The sequence below is a fragment of the Antechinus flavipes genome, chromosome 5 (genome assembly GCF_016432865.1).
Source record: "Antechinus flavipes isolate AdamAnt ecotype Samford, QLD, Australia chromosome 5, AdamAnt_v2, whole genome shotgun sequence".
Lineage (NCBI taxonomy): Eukaryota > Metazoa > Chordata > Mammalia > Dasyuromorphia > Dasyuridae > Antechinus > Antechinus flavipes.
In genome coordinates, this window is record NC_067402.1 from 195,906,472 (window position 1) to 195,929,070 (window position 22,599).

A 22,599-nucleotide genomic window follows, 5' to 3' on the forward strand; every position below is an offset into this window, starting at 1 on the left:
GACAGAGAAAGATAGAGAAAGAAAGAGAGAGGAGATAGAGAAGGAAGGAGGAGGAGGAGGAGGAAGAGGATGAGGAGAAGAAGGAGGAAGAGGAGGAGGAGGAAGAGGAGGAGGAGGAGGAAGAGGAGGAGGAGAAGAGAGAGAGAAAGAGAGAGAGAGATTTCAGTTTTTTGGAGAAGAAAGGAGGAAATCAGATCATCAGATCAAGGGCACATGGAGAGAAGGGTTGGCCTTGGCAAAGAGACCACATCAATATAAAAGACTGAGGGAAAAGATTAAGGACTTTAATATGAAGAAATAGAGAGCTCACGTCAAATGGTTTCAATTTTCTCAATAAATCAAGAGGCAAAGTCCTAAGCTTAGAAGAGGTAGGGAAGGGAAGATCTCCAAGTTTAAGAGTAGAAAATTTGGAAAAGATTTTTTGGAAATGAAATCAGAAAACAATTAGAGAAGGCTTTGCTTTATTGCTGAAGTAAGATAGCATGAATGCATCAGTTGTGTGACTTCTAACTCCATTCATCAGCACAGAGTGAGAATGGAAGAAGCACATGATAACAGTAAGCCAGAGCTGAGATTTAATGAGAAATAATTGCTAACAGGAGTAAAAAGATCCGAGAGAAGAGGACAACATAGTGTTGAATTGGCTAACTATAGGGTCAAGATTAGAGAGGGAGAGAAAAGAAGGCAGATTGTCAAAAAAAAAAAAAGGAGAGAGGTAATAGTTAACAGATATCACTGTTTTTGCCCTGGTCATATAATATCTGGAGTACCCACTCTGTGCAGATTAAACACAAAGATGAAATAAGACACAGTTCTTGTCCCCAAGACATGGTAGGGAAATAAGACAGAGAAAAAGAGAAAACAGAGAAACTGTAAAAATAGTATGTGATTCATTCAAAAGGAAGGATGCAAAGTTCAGTGGCGTGTTTGCATCAGGGAAAGTTTCATGGCAATTCCATATTTCATGGTGATGCCTCAGATCAAAAAGAGGAAGTCATTGGCCCAGCCAAGTGATGGCTTCAGGGAAAGTGGGGAAGAAGCTAAGCAGATAAGGAACAGATGTATTTTGATCTGATGACTTTAGGTTCATACTAGAAGACTCCCATGCAGAGGAATCACCAGTATTAAGTGCTTAAGTGCTCTTGACAGACTTATAGACTTAAATGTGAGTCTAATTATACCCTACAATTCTCCATCCAAGCCCCACTTTCCCAAGCATTTATTGTGCCTATCAGAGACTTCTCTAATGATAATACTATCTTAGTTTAGATTTGAGGTTGGGATAATATAAGGTAATTTTGAAAAAGTCACTCAACAATAAAATGAAATTTACTTTGCCTTACAGCAAAGGATATACAAAGATACAATGGTGCTTAGGATAAGACTGCTCCTCCTTCACTAATCATCTCCAAATGGAAGGCAGGCAGGTTGTAGGGGAGGCCATGCATGGTTGGCAGAAGCCCACCAAGTGAGAGAAATCTTAACTGACTGTAGGTGGGACTTTTTAATGCATTTAGACAACTAATAATTCATCAGGATATCAGGGACCAATCAAGTCTTGGAACTTTGTCTCTTTTTAGGGGAAATTAATAATCCTTGTTATTGGATTGGAAAAGAGAATGAGGAGTGGGTCTGACCTGTTGTGAGGAAATACTGGTAGATTTTAGTTCTATTATAGCACCCAAAGAGACCATATAGTCCAACTTCACATGGAACCTGCCCACTTCTCACAGGCTACTTTATATACCACTGGCCCAGCTACCTGATCGCAGAAGAAATGGAAAGAACTAGGAAGGTAATATGGACCTGAGTATTTCTTCCCCAGGCAATGTGTTATAATGACAATGGATTTGTAGGTATGGGATTGCATCCCATCTTTGCAACTTACTATCAGTGATATAACTTAACCTCTGTGGGTTTCAGTTTTTAAATTTAGATGACCTTTAAATTTCCTTCCAGCTCTAAATCCCATCATTTAAGTATGACTTGAATAAACCCAATCTAGGGAGACAGAAAGTTCTTGTCTAAGAGAGAACCACATAATAATCTGGGCAAATTCCTTTGAGACCAGTCAGAGCTTTTAGAGTTTAAAGCCAATGGAAAAATGCCCAGCATATTGTGCCAATTTCTTTAATGTTAAGATAAGTTCATCTAGCCTCTCTGTACAGTCTGGCTCATGCCCTCTTCATGTGAAGTCTGACTTTCAGGCCCTTCCTTTCCTGAGTCCCACACTCATTCTCCTAGGGTCACTGAAAGTCAATTTCATCCCTCTGACTTTCTCCTCCTCCTCCCTCCATTCCCAATCTCAGTGTCTTGGAGAGCTTGGACCATTCTGGGTAGAACACCTTTTGGATATCAGATTATTAGATTGTCCAGGGCTCAGAAACTCTGCTACCTCATTGGGGAAAATGACCAAAGTGTAGATCCATGGCCATTGGGCAAGAGCCTGACGACCCTAGAATTTGTGTGACCAAGGCAACCTTCTCTGAGACACCTCCAGTCTTCAGAGATGTGTGAATTTGGGAAAAATCACTTTCCCTCTCTGGATCTCAGACAAAGAGTCCAGCCGGGTGGGGGACAAGGGCCCAAGCACTCCATCTGTACACACCCATCCCTAACCCACTCCCCCAACCGAGCACCATTGCATTTTGTTTACAGTGACGACTCCTACATCCATGCCGGGGGTGGCACAGAGGACCCTTCGGCCAGCAGACCCAGCGCCCAGGAGCTGCAGGAGGAGGAGGAGCTGCTAGGGGCAGGGGGGACCTCCGTGCTGGCAACCAAGGCCAGCCTCCACCACACAGCCTCCCCTGGCCGGCAGCAGCATGCCAAGGTGCTCTGCTCCCATGCCCCTGCTGCCTCTGATTACGAGCTGTCCCTTGACTTAAAGAATAAACAGGTACCCAGGGCCTCCATGGGGAGGGAGGAGGGTGGGGAGGGGAGGCAAGAAGGGGCCCTGCCTCTGGGGATTGTCACTGTGGTTCCAGGTGCCCTGCCCTTCCCACCCACCACCTCAAAGTCAATCCCTCCAAAGAAATTTTTATTTAACTGTTCCCCAGTTGAGTCAACCAATATGCCCATCTTTCCCTGTATCCCTCTTGGCAACCTAGGGCAGAGTCCAGCCAATGTCTTCTGTTCATTAATTCATTGTGATCCAGGACCTCCACACAGGAAGATGAGCAGATCTCCCTAATACCAGGCATCTGAGCAATGCCCAGGGGCTTTGGCCACTGTTGCCCTTTGCTCTTATAGTAAAAGCATGAAAAATTCAGGTTATCTGGAAACTAGATAAATGCATCATTGCTTTCTAGTGGAGTAAAAAAGATCATAGACGTAGAGCTGGAAGAGACCTTAGAGACCATCTCATCCAACCTCCTCATTTTAAAGTTCAGGAAACTGAGGCACAGATGGGTGTTTTGCCCAAAGTCACAATTCTAATAGGTGGTAGCAGAATTTTAGCACAGATCCTTCTGACTCCAAATTCTGTGTTCTTTTCCATTGTGCAACTAAGTCCCTATACTGGGAAGGATCCAGATCATCTCTTGAAAGAACTGAGAGGGGAGTTTGGTGCTGGCTATTTCTTATATTGGGTTGGACAATGTGACATAATGTCCAGAGCGATAGATTTAGAATGTGAAGTCTTAGTTCTGTTGCTTAATCTATTTGGGGCTCAATTTCCTCATTTAAAAATAAGGAGATTGAGTTAGATACACATCTACTCACTGAAATATAAAATTCCAAAGGAAGGGCCCAGACATGAAGAAATGCTCCCAGACTTTTATCCTTAGCTCCCATTTCCCTGATTATAAGAGGGGTGTGTGTGTGTGTGTGTGTGTGTGTGTGTGTGTGTGTGTGTGTGTGTGTTGGGGGGTTGGGGAGGAGTAGATATAGGAAAAGCTCTTTACTTGGCATAAAAATAAGATAATGCTAGATTTTGACTCACTGTGCGTGTCAAGAAGCCAGCTAATATGGGATATAAGAGGGGTTAAATTTTTAGCAGAAGTTAGAGGGGAAGTCTTCTTGCCAAGATAATTGCCTAAAGGAAAGACAAATTGCCCAATTCTCATATATCTACTCAAGTAAAGTCCAGAAGTTTGCACCAGACTAAATAACAATCCAAAAATCCAATGAGAAACGATTCTAAATCACTTCTTTCATATCAGAACTACACACAAAGTCAGCCAGAAGCAGAACAGCAATAGAAATGGAAGCCCCTCCAGCAAAGTGTATATTTGTGTGACAAGAAATGGAACACATATAACCTGAAAGGCTCTGTGTCTAGAGACAAGCAGAATGGAGGACTTCTCTGACAGAAATCCATATTGGTCAGAAATCCCCCAGAGTTAAGGACCTCAGAAGATCTGGGAGAGTGGTAGAGAACAGTGACCAGCATAGTACAGTGTGACTATAGCATTCAGACCAGGGCAGCCAAGGACTAGGATTCCTAACACTGAGACAGTAAAGAGAGCATTGAAGATCCGGCTCTCTGAACCTGAAGATCCAGGAATCCTAATCATGGGACATAAAGGGAAGCATAAGAACCCAGAGAATTCATGATGAGATCAAGCAGTTCTGAAACCCCACCTAAAAGAGCAGGATATAGAATCTGGCTTTAGCTCAAAGCCTTAGTTCAGGAAGTAAAATTGGAGAGATTAGAAAACCAAAGAAACTTAAAATTTAAAAAATTAAATCTAGAGACTCCCCACTAGGAATGAGAAACTCCAGGACAACTGCAAACAGAAGGGGAAAAAAATATTTTCTACAAGGATGACCTGAACACTTAGAAGAAATGAAGGAAAAAGACAAAAATGAAATAAAATCTCTGGAAGAAAGGAAGTAGAACAAGTAGTTTAAACATGAAACTGATAATTTTTACTCAAAAAATCAAATCTCTGAAAACTAGAATGAACCCAATAATACTATAGATATTAGTAACTCCATAAGATAACAAGAAATATTAGAACAAAAATAAAAAGGTTGAAAAATAGGGAAAAAATTGAGATAACTAATATAAAAAGTAACAGACTTGGAAAATAGGTCAAGGAGACATAATATAAGAATCATCTGATTACCTAAACACCAACATTTTAAAAAAGCCTGGCTCATAAAGGAAAATTGCTCAGATCTATTAGAACTAGAACTAGGAAGTTAAAGATAGAAGGAATCCGTTGATCACTTCCTGAAAGGAACTGCAAACAGAAAGGTTCCAATAATGTCAAAGCAAAAATATAGAGATCCCATATCAAAGAAAACAAACAAAAAACACTACTAGTATTTAAAAAAACACAATTCAAATGTCTAGGAACTACAGCTTTAAATTACAAGACTTGGTGGCTTTTGCAATAAATGAGAGGACATCTTGGAATATCATATTCCAAAAGGCAAAAGACATAGGCTTACAACTTAGAATATTACCCTGCAAAGCTGCAAAGGCATATAATCCTATGGGAACTGAATGGTGGGGGTGGACCTTTAATGGAAAAGAAGATTTTCAAATATTTCTGATAAAAATATTTCTGAGAAGAAATTTTGAAATATAAACAGAAAAATCCAAAGAAAACTAGTAGGGCAACTGGAAGGAGCCATATGATATGTACTGATAACATTCTAATGGAAAGATAAGTAACAAATATCCTTTTCAGAATCTTAATGTCTTCATAATGTATTGAGGAATTTAATAAGAGGCCATAAGCAGATTTGGTTCTGCTCTGAAGGTTTAAAGAAGGAAAGAAGGGATAGTAAGGGAATACACTGGTAGGAAAAGGAGGAATAAGGGGGTGTTATTTCTTATGATTGGGTATACATACTATATATATATATATATATATATACAGAGAGGAGAGAGAGAGAGAGAGAGAGAGAGAGAGAGAGAAAAGGGTGGGAGGACCGGGCATCAACTGAACCTTGGGTTGGTCATCTGATATTGACAAAAGAGAATTGAATACAGTTTAGTATAGAAATACATCAAATTCAACAGGTAAACCAATGGGAATAGAGAAACAATTAAAAAGAATAATAATAATAAGAGAGAGTAGTCACAAATAAAGTAAATTTTCAGATCCTGGAAAGGAGTAAAAGGAAGAAGAGGAAACAAGAGAAGAGGAAAGGAGAAAGGAGAAGGGAGAAGAGAGGGAAAAAAGAGGAGAAGAAAGGACAGAGAGAAGATAAGGGAAGGGAGAACTACAGTCTTAGGGTATGTCTTTGATTTCCTCTTAGGCAATTATGGAATGGCTGAACAAATTGTGGTATATGAGTGACAGAATAACACTGAGTCATAAGAAATAATGGAAAACATGATTTCAGAGAATCTTGGATATTATGAACTGACAGAATAAAATAAGCAGAAGCATGAGAATGAATTATATAAAAACAACATTGCAAGGAAAAATAATTTTGAATAACTTAAGAACTATGATTAACAATGTTTCTATGATGTAGCATGTGACTTCTTGACAAGTAACAGACATAAAGTGCAAAAACATATATTTTTGGGACATGGCCAATGTGTGAATTCATTTTGCTTGACTATACATACTTATTTGTTTAAAAATTTCCTTTCTTTCTCTTGATTTTTAAGGTGAGGGAGAAATAGAAATTAGCTTAGGGATGCCTCCAGAAGGGCCATTTTAACACTTTTAAATGCACAGAAGAGAACAGAAAGAATTTCAGAAGGAAGCACAGAAAAGGGCAGTTTCGAAAGTAATATAAAGCATGTATAATATACTATTTTTAAATAAAACAAATGGAATGAAATGGAGATTCACAGTTTCACAAAGAATCCTTTTTTTTTTTTGTTCTGCTATGTGTATGCAAGTGTTCTTGGTATGTTTAAATGAAGAGTTTAAAATTTTTGTTCAAGTTAGCGAAGAAATACTGTGAAGAAGAAGTATTGGATTGTGGTTTAGAAGACTTTAGACCCAGTCCTTTTTCTATCACAAACTGTGTAATCTTGGGAAAGTCACTCTCCTTATTCTGAACTTCTGTATCTTTATCTACAAAATCAAGGGGAGGGAAGGGGAGATTAGATGAGAGTTTGATGGAAAGAGCACTGGTTTGGGAGTATGGATTCAAATTCTATCTGTTATTCTTCCCTATTCTAAAAACTGAGAATGAAAGATTGCAGGCTTTGAAAACTATATTAGATTTTGTAGATGCTGGTGAGTTAAACAATAATCTTGACTTCTCCAAAGTTCAATTCTCTTTTTTGTAAAGTGAGAGCACTGGACTAAATAATTCCTATGATCCTCCTATGATCCCTAGAGTGGTGGGGATAAAGATTAGATTTGTGATTTCATGTATGAGTAAAGTAACTCTTAATGATTCAGGTTGATGCCTTCTCTGAAATTTAGTTTTTCTCAGGCACTGAGAGGTTAATTGAATTATCTGGGATTCATTGCCAATATGTGTCAGAACTGGAACTTTGGACCCACGTCTTTTTGGTTTTGTGGCTGGCCCTCTACTACGCTATACTACTATGCACAAGAAGATAAATAGGACCAATGTAAAGTCTTATATAGGATTTGAAAATCAGCTTCAAAAGTACAGAATGAGGGAGACATGATTAGGCAATGGATCAGGAGGTATCTGTGGGCTGCAAGCTCAATATGAGTCAGCAATGAGATGTGGCAGCCAAAAATGCTAATGTGATCTTGGACTTCATTAAAAAGAAGCATAGCTTCCAGGAAAAGGGAGAGGGTAGTTCCTCTGTACTCTGCCCTGATCAGATCTCATCTGGAATATTGTGTTCATTTCTGGGCACCTAGCTTAAGGATATTGATAAGCTGGCAAGCATAGAGGAAAGGACAACTATGATAGTAAAGAGAATCAATCTATGTCATTGGAGAATTGATGGAAAGAATCAGGGATGTTTAGCCTAGAGAAAACTCAAGGATATGTGACAGGTATATTCCAACGTTGTAAGAACTGTCACATAGAGGAAGTATTAGATTTGTTCTGTTTAGACCCAGAGGGCAGAACCAAAAGAAATGGGTGAAAGTTGAGAAGAGATAAATTTAGACTAGATATCCAGAAACACCCCCCAACAATGGCAGTGCTCCTACAGCGAAATGGACTGAGCTGAGAGATGGTGGATTCTCCCAGGCTGAAACTCTCCAAGTAGGACTGGATATATATTTGTAGAGAAAGTCATAGTGGAATTTCCTTTTGGTTATCAGTAGGATTGCATGGCTGCTAAAGTCCCTTGCAACTCTAAATTCTATAATTCTGTGATTATAATATGTTGTTTCTTCTGTGAAAACACTGATGATAGGGCCATGTTGACCATCCTGAAATAGTAGATGAATCTCTTAATTAATACCTCAAACTTTTATTTGTCTGAAGTCCAATGAAGTCCAACTCATACTTTGCTAATCATTCTTACATTGCTATCATAATTCAATGCTTCTTGCTCAGTACTAACCTTTCTTTTGTATTTCCCTACTGCACATTCTAGGATCCAAGTGAGCTTGCTAAGAATGTATGCCCAAGGAAAAAATTAATCCATAAATAATACAAAAGATACAAAGAATCATTCTATAAAAAATATTTTATCAGTGAACCTGCTGGCCAGCTTTAAATTTGCTTATGGTTTTCTGCTGATTCTCATGAGGGGGTTAGCTAGTATATCATGAGATATAGTACCATTTGGGATAAAGAAAGAAATGCATGACCTCTTTTTTTTATTTCTTCTTCCAAACTGGCCAGTTCCTTTTTTCCAGAATGCTCTCCTGGTTTGGGGGCTGATCAGATTCAGGTGTCCTGAGCTTATCCCACTCAAATGTATGGAGCTCTGTAGCACCTCTATAGCCAGCTTCTACCCACATATTCCCCAGGTATCACTCGCTGCTTCCTCACCTGTTTTATCCACCTCCTTCCTCATGCAATGGGCACAGACAACAATAATAGCAACAATAATAATAGCTAGCATTTATATAACAGTTTAAGGTTTACAAAGTACTTTACAAATATTTTTATTTGATCTTCACAACAACTTTGATAGGTAAGTGCTATTATTATCCCCAATGTACAGTTGAGGAAATTGGGTATTTCAAAAGTCAAGTATCTAGTTAGTAAATGTCTGAGGCAGGATTCAAATTCAGGTCTTCATAACTCCAAATAGAATATGTCATCCATTACAATGCCTATCTGCCACACATAAAACTTTATAATTCCTCATTTTAATCTTGGATTCCCCTGTTCCCCTCACTTAACCTGGTTACTCATTAATGGAGAAGAAAGAGAAAAATGAAAGTCAGTGGTATCACATTTAGAGACATGCAGAGATGATGTCTGAGATTTGAGGGAGGCAATATGGCATGGTGACAAGAATGACACATTAGGAGGCATTGGACCTGAGTTCTTGTTTCCCCTCCACTTTAGCCAAGTTACCTCTTCAGGGTCTGAAATGCTAACAGATGATCTGAGGTTTTTTCCCAGCTAGCAGCTAGAACTCCTTTCGGGTCCCATAGAATTCTCCATTTTCAGGTTGGAAGAGTTCTCTCAGCTTCTAGACAGATCTATCACCTAATTTGCCCTTTCCCTCAGTTTTCATTGCTCATATGCAAATTTCCCCCATGGAACTCTTCTCTGTTCTGCTCTTCTAAACCTGCCCAATAATAATAATCGTTCTAGTATAGATCTTTAAAACAATTCTGTGAGACAGACAAGGCAGCTATGATTATCCCCATTTTACCATATGAAGAAAACAAATTATTTTATTTTCCCAAAGTCAAACAACTGGTAAGAGGCCAGGATTAGAATCCAGTTGTCTGAGTTCAAATTCAATCCTTGTTCCACTTTATTAACTATGGGCTCATGAAGAATTGGACATGACTCAACAACAACAAAATGTTGCCTTCCATCAAGGCATTCAGAGAGATAGCATGATTTAGTGAAAAAAGTTCTGGGTTTGAAATCAGTGATCTAATACTCTTTTAAATCTTAGGCAAGTCAAATAATCCCTCTTCTCCCCATTTTCCTCATCCAATTCAGCTCTGATTATATGGAATGTGCAGAATGTGGCTAATCATAGTCTGCTAGAAAGAATTAATATTCCAAATCGGAGAGATGATACCACCTCATATGATTCCCTCTACCCTGACCAAGGTGTTGAGGAGATCAGAGTAAGGATCCTTGTGTTACCAAGGGTTATATTCACTTAAAGGTAAAATGGTGGTTATTGCAATGGAGTAATTAGGACAAGGGAAAGGGAGTGGGTGAAAGAATCAGTCTGTAGAGAATAGAAGGAATTTTATACACACATGAGTAAGAGTAGCAGAAATCTGACTATAGGCACTTGGGATCCTGGAAAAGATGGAAAAACTTTCTTTGACTCATCTCATTCATTCCCTTGCCTCCAGACCTTGAAGAAATCTAAATTCTTCCAAAAAGATGGGTACTCCAACTCCATTAGATCTGTAATCACTTTGTTCAGTAATGCAAATAGCAATCTATTTGTGGCTGTCCATCTTGGATGACTCATCTGTGTCCTCTCATAAATTTGGCAAAGGATATCCACCATTGTGTTGGGAACTTCACACTGAATAGATATCGATGAAGTACATGATATGTTCAGTGGCTATCCCTCATTATTACCATGCTGGGGTCTATCTTCTTCTCTAATCATACATTTCTCTGATGACATGTATTATATAGTTTTTTCCTGTGTAGGAAATTGGGTACCCCATTCTTTAAATAGGAGCTTTTCAACAAGGGGAATTTTACAGCCTTGCTCAATTGCCTATTCTGTGAAAGGTCCAGAAAGAACCCTTGCCTTCCTCTTTATGTCAAGCCTAAGATTTAGACAGATGTCGCTTTTGTATACTTCTCCAGTTATACAGGTATATCTGAATATCCCAAATCCCCTGTGACCTCTGTTCTAGTTGAGTACTTTTGTAACCCTCCCTCATGCCTACTACTTGTTGCTCTCCTCTGCTACCTAATTAGTTTTCTCACCCCAGGACACATGGACTGTGATCTTAAAAATAAAAATTTAGGTTTGATTTGCTGTGGCCAAAATTTTGGTTGATCTATATCCATATGAATTAAAAAAAAATTCTTGTTTTCTAGATATCATTCTGGAACAAATTGCTACTGGTCTTCAAATCTTTAATTACAAAAAAAATTACTTTTTTAGAATCTATACATTTTTTTAAATCTTGGCTTCCCTTTCTCCTTCTCCTTCTTGTGACTTTATCTTGGTCCACCTACATCTGGCTGCTTTTCCTCTCCTGTTTCTTCTTTCTGCTCTCTGAGTCACTGAGAGTTATTCACTTTATTGAGGCTGTGGAGGATGGAGCAATCTTCAGTAGAGAATTTAGATATTTTATGTCCAAGTATGATTTTGTTTTGGAAACACTGATCTAGGTTTCAGAAAAAAACACCTTTTAACATGAATTCTGACATCCTCTCCAGGACCTAATATACCTCACATCTGTTCCATGTCCATGGTAATCATATATTTGGTAAGGTTCTGACAGCCACCCTCCTTCCACCCTCAGCTCAACTTAGCATCAATCTCTTATCCATTCCAATTGGTGTAGGCCCCAAGGCCCCAAGTCATCAAAATGAAGCCTACTAATTAACTTTAAGAGGCACATTAGAGAAATGGAACCCTGTTCTAAAGCCCCTCTCACCTCTGGTGTTAGCTGAAGACAGCTGTTTAGGGAGGAGTGACTAAGCAGTAATTACCGATGATGCACAGGACTTGGAATAAGTGAAGAGAGATGCTCCCCGCATCCTTCCGTCTCCAATTGGCCTTTCCTCATCTCTGGAGACTCTTTATCTTCAACCCTGTCCCTGTATCCTGTTTCTTAGATGCTAATTAGAGAAGGGGAATAAAACCAGAGTTAGGTGAAAATCCGTGAAACTGCTGAGCCAAAGAGAGCCATAAAGAACTCTGTAGGAGTCATTAGACATTATTGACAACTGAGGTCTATGGACCCTGCATGGGCAGGCTCTAAAAGCAAATGACTCTCAGACAAACAAACATCATCTATGCTCTTGCTACTCTTCCAAAGACTCCCTGCTAGGACTCATGCCTTTTATAATTCCTCCACCCCCTACTATGTAAAATTGTCTGCTTTTCCTGGGATGATCCTTGTGGCATAATGAATTTATCTACTCATCTCAGATATTGTCACACTCCTTGCTCTCTCCTTGGTATCTTCCAGTTATGTTCCCTGCCTCATTGTTTTTATAAGACACAGGCCTGCAATTTCCCCAAAATGGAGGTGAAGACAGAGTATAGGAAGATTTTCTGATATTTCAGTTGAAATATCTACGGAGGTCCAAGGCAATCCAAATAAACTTTGGATAAAAAATGCCATCTGCATCCAGAAAAAGTACTATAGAGAATGAATATAAATCAACACATGCTATATTCACTTTTTTTCTGTTTTTTTCCCCCTCACTCATGGTTTTTCCCTTTTTGTTCTGATTTTTTCTCTCCCAACATGCTTCCTAAAGAAATGTGTATTAAAACATTAACATACATGTATAGCCAGAAAAAATAAAACAATTAATAAAGAAAAGGGAAAAAAAGAAATAGTTATGGAGGTATCCAAGTCACTAGTAGCAGCTAATGGACTGAGCATGATAGCAGAGACTAGGGTAGTAGAGTGAAAAGCACCAGACCAGGAATAAGATGATCAGGGTCCTAATCTTAGCTCTGCCACTAATTGTGAGCAGCTGTGCAAATCACTTTACCTTTCTGAAAAAAATAAATCTGCTGACTGAATACTTTTAAGAGTGACATATAAAGGCCAGTCTGGAGGATTTGAGGAAAGAAAATAACTCCAGGACAAAGTGAGAAGGGTGAGTTTTGAAGTAAAATACAGAAAAGTAAACCTACCTTCATACCATCTCAAATATTACATGTAACAAATATTTGAGATATATACAATTTATCCAAGAAATGATTTTGTTGAGTAAAGGTAACTTATTGTAATGGAAAAAGAACTAAGACTAACACTTGAATAGAGATAGAGGGTTTGCACTGATTCTGCTAATACTGATGCTCTCAAATCCTGGGCATTGGGCACTCCTAATCCATAAAATGCAAACAAGATGATCTCTAAGGTCCCTTCCAGTTCTAATTCCTACATTCATGGGAACCCCTATTTCCTTTGCACAGAATACAAGGATTCCATAGGACATACTTAAATGTAATCTAGATGATCTCAAAGGCAGCTTCTAGTTCAAATGATATATGATTTTTCTAAATTCATTCCAGTTCTAATATTATGCTTCCAAATTAATGCTTTCCAACTTAGTACAGTGCTTGGTATATAGTAGGTACTAAATAAATGATGTTGACTAACTGCTTCTGGCACAGAGCCCAGACACATATGTAGTATTTACTTTGAGACAGCAATACAGTTAAAGAAATGAGAGATAGAAAAATTTGTGATGTTTTGTTTGAAAGAATGACGGAAAAATTCATTCAGAGATCTTTATTAAGTATTCCCTACTTGCAGGGTGCTGAATAGATGTTAGGGGAAATACCAAACATAGATAAGATCTGGTCGCTGTCCTTATGCAGTTCACCATGTATGGGGAGGGTACGAGAGGGAGAGGTGGATAAAAACTAGATATTGTCTAAGAGGAAAATAGAAGAGGTGGATAAAAACTAAGTATTGCCTAAGAGGCAAATAGATGTTAAGATTTGGGAGGATCCGGAAAAGTTTCACAGAGGAGATGGCATTTGAACTGAATTTTATTTTATTGTTTAAAAATTTATTTGTTTAAAGCTAAATACAAAATAAGAAAAAATGGGGGAAAAAAGACAGAAAAAGGAAAAACAAAAACAAAACAAAACATGTATGTTTTAATGTAATGTATGTAACAATAGAAGAGATTATATTCATTACTATCCATCTTTTTTTGCTTCCTTGTAGGTTATTATTTTATTCTCTGCTTGTACACTTTTTACTTTATTTCCCCCCCTTTTTATCTCCCACACATCTCTCAAATAGATTATATAGTTATTTATATATACATACATATATTTATACATATATATTCATACCACCATCCTCTCACATACATATATTTATATGCTCATAGTATATAGTTCTATGCATACATACAAACATACATATATACATACGCATGCATACATATATACATACCTAGACATGGATCTAAAACAATATTAATATGGACAGATATAATATAGACGTCTCTCTTGATTAAATCTTTAAGTTTGACTTTGAGATCACTAGCCCTAATTTTTTTTTTAATTAAAGCTTTTCATTTACAAACATATGCATGGGTAATTTTTCAACATTGACTTTGCAAAGCCTTCTGTTCCAAATTATCCCCTCTTTCCCCCCATCCCCTCCTAGGTGGCAGGTTAAATATGTTAAAATATATATTCAATCCAATATATGTACAAATATTTATATACCTACTTTTTTTCTAGGAAGTTCTACCTATGAATCCTTCTTATTATGTTTGTATACATATCTTATTTCCTATTCATGCTAACTCTTTTATTTTAGCTCTACTTAACTTGCCTTGCTATTATTTACCCTCTCCCCACTCATAGATTCTTCCCTAATCTCCCCCCACCCTTTCTGTCCCTCTTTATCCCTTTCCCATTAATATACATGGCTTGCCCCACTCCAAATTATATATCCTTCTATACCCAACCTTATCTTGTTCTCTTTCCCCTTATTTCTTTATATTGTATCACTTCACTGGCTTCCCCTTGCCCAATTCTAATTTTTTAAGAATTTTTTTTCTCCTTTAAAACTCTATATCTCCTTTTCTAGTTGATTAGCATTTTTCTCACAATCTTTCTGGGATGGTTCATATCTCCCCCATCCTCACTCTCTCTCTTTTGACTTTTAATTTCTTTTTTTGAATTTTATAAATTCTTTTTTGGGCAGGTAACCATTTAATGTTATGCTTTGAGATAGAAGAAGGTTTTTTTTTTTTTTTTTTTTTTTTTACTTCAGTGTCCTCCTCTGCAGATGAACTCTAGTCTTCTCTATTCCCCTAATAAGTTTCTATGGTTTGGGTTCTTTCTTCTTTGTTAGATCATTTTAAATTTTATTTTAATGATAACTGTAATATGATCATGGAGTGAAGAAATGGTGCCTTTGCTTTACTTCAACTCTCCTCTCTGACCTGGAATCCCAACTAAGAGCTCCCTGTATCTCCTCCTTCTCTCTCAGGCCAGTGTCTCAGCAGGAACAGCTAGGCTTGGTGTTCTTTATAAGTCAAAGTGCACTCAACCTTTTGGGACTCAGATCCTCACTCTCCAGATTTATCTGGGAGGTGAAAGTTCCTGTAGTTGGGAATGAGGATTTCTCTGAACCCAGCTAGCCTCAGGGCTCCTGCTGGTTGTTTTTGCAGAGCTAGCATGGAATTCCAAGTAGAAAGGATGAACAACAACAACAAAAAAGAAAGTCGGATACAATAGGATGTATCTAGCAAAAGACAAATAAACTGGTTTTTTTTTTGTTTTGTTTTTTGTAGTTTAGCACATATAGAAGGGCTTCCTTACTTTGAATCTCTGTACCTGATTGTAAAAATAGGCTTTGAATGCCAGGCAAAGGATTTTTAATTTTATGTAATAGTCAATAACAGACCAATCAAAAATGTTTAGCAGAATTATCTGATATGAAGGATGAAGAAGAGGCAAAATGAGAGGGCAAGAAGACCAGTAAGGAGTTTTTTGCAATATTGTTGGCAAGTAATAATGAGGACTTGGAATAAAGTAGCAACAATAACAATAGAAGAGGTGATACATGTAAGAGATGTTGTATAGGAAGAAACTAGAGGACTTGAATATTGGACAAAATTATAGACTTGGCGAATTTTAACTCAGTTTCTTGCTCTATTCCTATAACATAGGAATAACAAAACTTCATTTGGAGAATAATAATATTTGTCCTATTCATGTCACATGACTATTGTGAGGATATTTGGATGGTGGTATTGTTCAGTCATTTTACTCATATCTGACTTTTCATGACTCAAACATGCTTTACAAACCTGGAAGATCTATCTAGTTATTGAGAAAATCAAATTGACATTGTATTCATTTTTATAATTGATCCCATTCTGTATTACCATTGACACTTTGTATAACTGCCTACTTCACATTTCTTTGTCTCGAAGTTTGGAAATTCAATCTTTTTCTCTGAATTAAGTTTAAAAGTTGAGTTTTCCCATTAATAAAATTAATTAAAACTAACCTATTATATATTTACCACTAAATGTCTTTGACCAATTAGAAGACATCTGTTTTTTTATATGCCATCAGTTATTCTTGAAGATGGACTAAATCAATCAGAATTTTCTAGTGACAGGATGGAAGGAGAAGTTGCTTGCCCTCATTTCTAATTTACATCCAATTTTATTGTCCCTGTGCCTATGATGTTTCAGGTTTTGTAACCAATCATATTGGTTTCCTCATCTATGATGCTGTCATTTATTGTTTTTGGCTGCCCTTTTTTTGTCTATAAAAATTATCCATTAGCCTTCATTTTAAGGTCTTTTGACTTGCTGAGAAGCTAAAGACCCTGTATCTAGTAAATATTGGTAACTTTTACTAACCTTTACTGGTCTTAAAAATAAATTGAATGTGCTTGGAACTTTGTTGCTTCGGTTTACCTTAATTTCAATAGTAACACTATTTAGACATCTATCTCTTTATATGGAAACATCTTTGTTTATGCTTTTTGAGAGTACGAATTGTTTCACTTTTTTCATATTTGTATCCTTAGCATCTAGCACAGTACCTGATACATTGTAGTTACTCAGTAAATGCTTATTGATTAATTATATCTAGCAGTTACATTTGGACACATGTAGAGAACTACTGTATATATTCAGACCGGCAATTTTACTGGTGTAGAGAAACCCTAGTGTGCATACTCCCACTGCAAATTCAGATTAGTCACTTTTTTGTAGTATTCAGCTTTAGAGAGCTACTTGGTCACTTAGGAAGAGTTTAAATCACTTGCCCAAGGTCACATAGCCAATATATGTTAAAGTAGACAGCACTTGAAAACCCAAGACTTCCTTACTTTGAGGCTAAATCTCCAATTGCTATGCTTGAGTATAAATGTGAATTCTTTATAATTATTAACAAATTGGATATAAGTGGTCATGAAGACAGAAAAGAATTTTAAGTAAAATTTTAGACAGAAGTAACAGGATGATGATGCATCTGATTGAAATAGAGAGAGCAGATTTGTGGGTTGTAGGACATCCAGAGATAGATGTTCTATTGGAAACTTGAAATGTAGAATGTTGGTCTAAAGTTTTAAAGAAGGATAGACAGGAGATAGTTTTGAAAGTCATTTGAATAAGATCATCAGTAGATGATCAGTAGTAGAGGGAAAAGAGAGAGAGAGAGAGACAGAGAGAGAGAGAGAGAGAGAGAGAGAGAGAGAGAGAGAGAGAGAGAGAGAGAGAGAGAGAGAAGAGAGAGAGAGAGAGAGAGAGAGAGAGAGAGAGAGAGAGAGAGAGAGAGACAGAGACAGACAGAGACAGAGAGGCAGAGATAGAGACAGAGAGAGACAGAAGGGAGGGAGAGAGAGAAGGAGGAAAATGGAGCGAGGGAAGTAGAATAGAGAAGGGAGGAGAAAGAGGGAGTGAAAGAGGGAATGAAAGAGAAGGAGGGAGAGGGAGAGGGAAAGGGAGAGAGAGAGGAGAGAGAAGGAGGGAGGGAGAAAGATGAAGGGAGGGAGAGAGAAAGAGGGAGTGAAAGAGGGAATGAAAGAGAAGGAGGGAGAGGGAGAGGGAAAGGGAGAGAGAGAGGAGAGAGAAGGAGGGAGGGAAGGGGAGAGGGGGAGGAAGGAAGAGAAAGGAAGGAAAGGAGGGAGGGGAAGAAAAGGAGGGAGAGAATGAGAGAGAAAGAGGGAGGGAGGGAGAAAAAGAAAGGGAAGGAGGGGAAAGGGAAAGAGGGGGAAGGAGACAGAGACACAGAGAGAGAGAGGCAGATACAGAGACAGACATAGAGAGAGAAAGGAACAGAGAGAAGATAAAGAGCAAAGTTTTTAGAAACAATATCTTTAAGGGGCTGCGGAGATGAAAAAATCCACTAAAAAAGACAGGATTTATTATAGAGAAAGAAAGAAAAAGAGTTTTGTTTCACAGAGACAAAGAGACTAGAACGTATTTAATAATATTAGAAACTACAAAAAGCTTGAGGAGGAGCACCAACAAAAAATCTTTGGATTTGGCATTTAGGAAATTATTGGTAGTCAATAACAATGTCAATAACAAACTTTAAGCACCCATTATGTTCAAAGCAAATTGCTAAGAGCCTGGGAATACGAAGATGAAAAATAACATTTCTTTCCTTTAAGGAATCTTGTTAGGAGAAAAATCTCAGTGACATGGTGGGAATGAGATAGATTGAAGAAGGTTGGGTGATGAGGAAGCATAGGAATATGTTGTTATTGTGGTTGTTCAATTGTTTCAATCATGTCCAATTCTTAGTGACTCATTTTGAGTTTTCTTGGCAAAGACACTCTCTCCTTCAGCTCTTTTGACAGATGAGGAAACTGAGGCAATTAGGATTAAGTGATTTACCTGAGGTCACACAGCTAATAAGTGTCTGAGGATAGATTTGAACTCAGGAAGATGACTTTTTTTACTCTATATCTAGCAATGGGCTACCTAGATTACCTTGCAAAGAGGGATTGAGTTGGAAAAAAGCAGAAAGATGGACAGGCAAGCTTAATAACTATGAAGAATAACAGCTACCACTTATTAACAAGTATTTGTAAAGACCTTTAAGGCTGACAAAGCATTTCACACATTTTCTCATTTAATCAAAAACAATCAAATAAATATACAAATTAATAAATAACATTTTGCTTTTGTCTATATATATGTATATGTGTGTGTGTGTGTGTGTGTGTGTGTGTGTGTGTGTGTGTGTATATATATATATTTAAAGTGGAACTAATAAACAAAAGGGACATTACTTCTATGTCCATCTCCATGCTCCAGATTCCAAAGAGTGCCTTGAAATGTCACTCTATTTAATCCAACAAGCAATTATTAAATTGTTGTTCTTCCTTTGTGCTTGAAGATGATCAATGACATCATGAGGGTGATGTTGCAGAGCTATGCAAAGTCATCAGCTCCATTCTCTCCTCCAGAGTCCTGGGAGTCCAATGGCAAAACAAAAGTCAAGATGATTGACAATGCCCCAGCAATTATCAAGTGCAATGGCACTCACATACCAGGCACCATGCTAAATGCTGAAATGGTGAAAACAAAAGTCAAACAATCCCTGCTCTCCATGTTCCCGACCTAATTCACTTTCCTCATTTCACCACCTTATCAGCAGAGCATAGTAATCCTCTCTATTCCCTTTCCAACTCTTCTTCGTATTGTGTGTATTTCTGTTTATAATATAAGTTTTTTAAGGATAGGGATCATCTTGTTTGCTTATATTTGTTATCCCTGGAACTTATGTGGATAAGAAATGTTTTATGTCTCAAGAAATTTACATTCTGAGGGGCAGCTAGATGGCATAGTGGCTAGAGCACCAGCCCTGAACTCCGGAGGACCTGAGTTCAGATCCACTGCCTAGCTGTATGACCTTGGGCAAGTCACTTAACCCCAATTGCCTTAGCAAAAACAAAAAAGAAAAGAAAGAAAGAAAGAAAGAAATTTACATTCTTCTTAGAACAAAATTTCTTTTTGCAGAAAAGCAAATTTAAGATAATTTGAGGAGAAACAATTCACAACAATGGGGAGGATAAGGAAAGAGTTTAAACAGGAAGTGGTCCCTGAGCTAAAACTTGAAGGAAGCATTTGTACCAGCCCCATATTAGGGTCTCCATCTTTGCTATAGTGGCTTTCTCTGGATCCATTTTGACCTGTTAGATCCTGTTTTTCATCTAGCAGTTGCTACACAATGCCCATTTTCTATTCTAGACTACCTGCTTCCTTACTTCCATACTTTTAATCCTATCCCAAAACGTTCCACTCCAGGACTACCCACTCCTTTTATGACTGCTTTACAATTTGCAACCTTGCTTTCATTTTAAAACTTTTCCTTTCAATCTCTCCATCTTCTAACTCTCACTGAGACCTGACCCTGTCCTGATGACATTGTGCCTTTAGCCACCACTTTCTACTACTCATTATACTTTCAGTCATATCCCTTATCATCTCTGATCACGGTAGGGAGGTTAGAATACTCCTCCTTCCCCATTGCTATTTTCAGATTCTCCTTCTATTACAATTTACAAAGTAACTTTTCCTTTGAGATTCATTCAATCTTGATTTATCATCCAATCAAAATTCTGGTAGTTGCTATCTATTGACTCCAAAGATACTCTTCTTCCTTTCTCAATGAGTTCAATGACTTGTTTAAAATCCTTCTCTCCATCCCTCTCATTTTTAGAAGCAGTATTATTAGAGTATTATTGACACTCCCTCAAACAACCTTACTTCCCAGTTTCTCTACTTACTTATTTCCTATGAACTCCACTACATCTTAGCTTTACAGACTTAGTCATCCCCTTGATCTCCTTGATATCATCCATATGTTCCACTTACCTGTTCATAAACTTTGCAATTCTTATATGTGTCCTCCCTTTTGTTGCTAAACTCCTTAAGAAAACAATCCCCACTTGTTGCCTCCCCTTTTTTGCCAGTGATCTCTTAATTTCAAGTTTTAATGGCTTTTTTTTCAGTCTTCATTTTCCTTGACCTCTCTGCAGTCTTTAATAATTACTATAGATAACTGTCTTCTGGATCCTCTGTCCTCTAGCTTTTCATGACATCGCTTCCTCCTACACATCTGACTAATTCCTTAAATGGATCTTCCTCCAGTTCAATCCCACTTACTGTGGGTGTAATCCAATATTCTTTCCTCAGCCTTCATCTCTTTTCCCTCTTTACTATCTCACTTGGTGATCATATCAGTTACCATGAATGCTGCAAGGTGATTTCTACTTTTTCAAATTATAGATTTGTAAATCTATTTATGCAGCTAATCTCTTCCCTGAGCTCCAGTCTTACATGACCAACCATATTTTGACCATCTCAAACTAGATGTCACACAGACATCTTAAACTCAACATAAACTCATTAACTCACCTCTTCCCAACCAACCCTTCCTTCTCTTCAACTTTCCTCTTATTTTTGAGGGCATCATCATCTTCTCAGTCACCGAGGCTTGCAGTTTAGGATTATTTTTTTTATTTCTAGTTTTGATTTAGTCCACATATCTAATCTGTTGTTAAATCTTATTGTTTCTATCATCACTTCTTTCCTATACGTCCCCTTCTCTTCTCTCTTACAACTGTCATGCTAGTATGAGTACTCATTTCCTCATGGATTTCTTCAATAGCTTTCTGGTTGGTCTCCTAGTCACTAGTCTGACTTCATGTCAATTCATTCTACATTCAGCTGCCAAATAATTTTCATAAAATACAGATCTGACCATATCACCTACCACGTCCTCTCCAAATCCTGTGGCTTCCTATTATCTTCAGGATCAAATATAAAAAACTCTGCTTAGCATTTAAAGCCATTCACAGACTTATCCCTTACTACTTTTCCAGTCTTCCTACAATTTACTCCCACCATTGTACTCTACAATCCAGTAACACTTGCCTTCTTTTTATTCTTTGTACCTAATGTCCTCTAGCTGCCTTTTCACTGATGTCCTCCATGACCAGAATATTCTTGCTTTTTATTCCTGTCTTCCTTGGATTCCTTGGTTTCCTTCAAGACTCAGTTTAAATCCCACCTTCTTCAGAAACTTTTCCTAGTCTCTCTTTCCACTTCACCTTCTCAGCCAACCAATTTTCATGCCTTTCCTCTGAGATCACCTTCTATTGACCCTATATACTCTTGTACACATACTGTTGGTATGTCACCTTTGAAGGCAGGGACCATATTTTTTAACCTTTCTTTATATCCCCGCTGCCTACTCCAGTATTTATTAAATAGTTATCACTTAACAAACAATTGTAGATTGGCAAAAAATAAGTAGAGATCAGGAGGGAATGCATTCCAGGCCTGAGGGCCAGCCTGCACAAAGTCATGGAAATAAGAAATAGAATGTCAAGTTTGGGAAATAGCTAACAGACCAATTTATCCATAAGGAAGGATACATGAAGGGGGGGGGAATAAGGGAGGAGAAATCTGGAAAAGAAGTCAAAGCCTCAGGGAGGGATTTAAGTGTCCAGTTGAGGAGTTTGTATTTTACCTCAGCAAAAAGAGAGATCCGCAGAAGATTTTTGAGTTGAGGGAAGAAAGGAAGTAAGGGAAAAAGTGGGGCAATAAGGGCAGATGTGGTTTATAGAGATACCAATCTAGCAGCTATATGAAGATGGACAAGAAAGGGAAAAGAATGGAATTAGGGAGAATAAATAAGTGGTGGTGGTATCGTAATAGCAAGAAGCAAGAAGTGATAATGATCTGATTTAGGGTAATAGTTATATACTATTAGAGGCAGCTAGGTGATGAAGGGAATAAAATGCTGAACCTGGAGTCAGGAAAACTTGACAACTTAAGAACCAAATCCCAAAATCCATTTCAAATCCAACCTCAGATACTTAACCAGCTGTATCACCTGGGCAAGTCACTTAATGGGTCTATTTTTCTCAG

At 37.8% G+C, this 22,599-nt stretch overlaps 1 protein-coding gene across 4 annotated transcripts in view; it reads left to right on the forward strand.

The window, feature by feature from the left end:
* IQSEC3 (IQ motif and Sec7 domain ArfGEF 3) overlaps positions 1-22,599 on the forward strand; it is a 159,699-nt gene that overhangs the window by 76,959 nt on the left and 60,141 nt on the right. For all 4 annotated transcript variants that reach the window (XM_052000634.1, XM_052000635.1, XM_052000637.1 and 1 more), the window contains exon 3: positions 2,659-2,899. In XM_052000634.1, the coding sequence (XP_051856594.1) occupies positions 2,659-2,899 (241 nt within the window). The remainder of the gene's footprint in view (positions 1-2,658; positions 2,900-22,599) is intronic.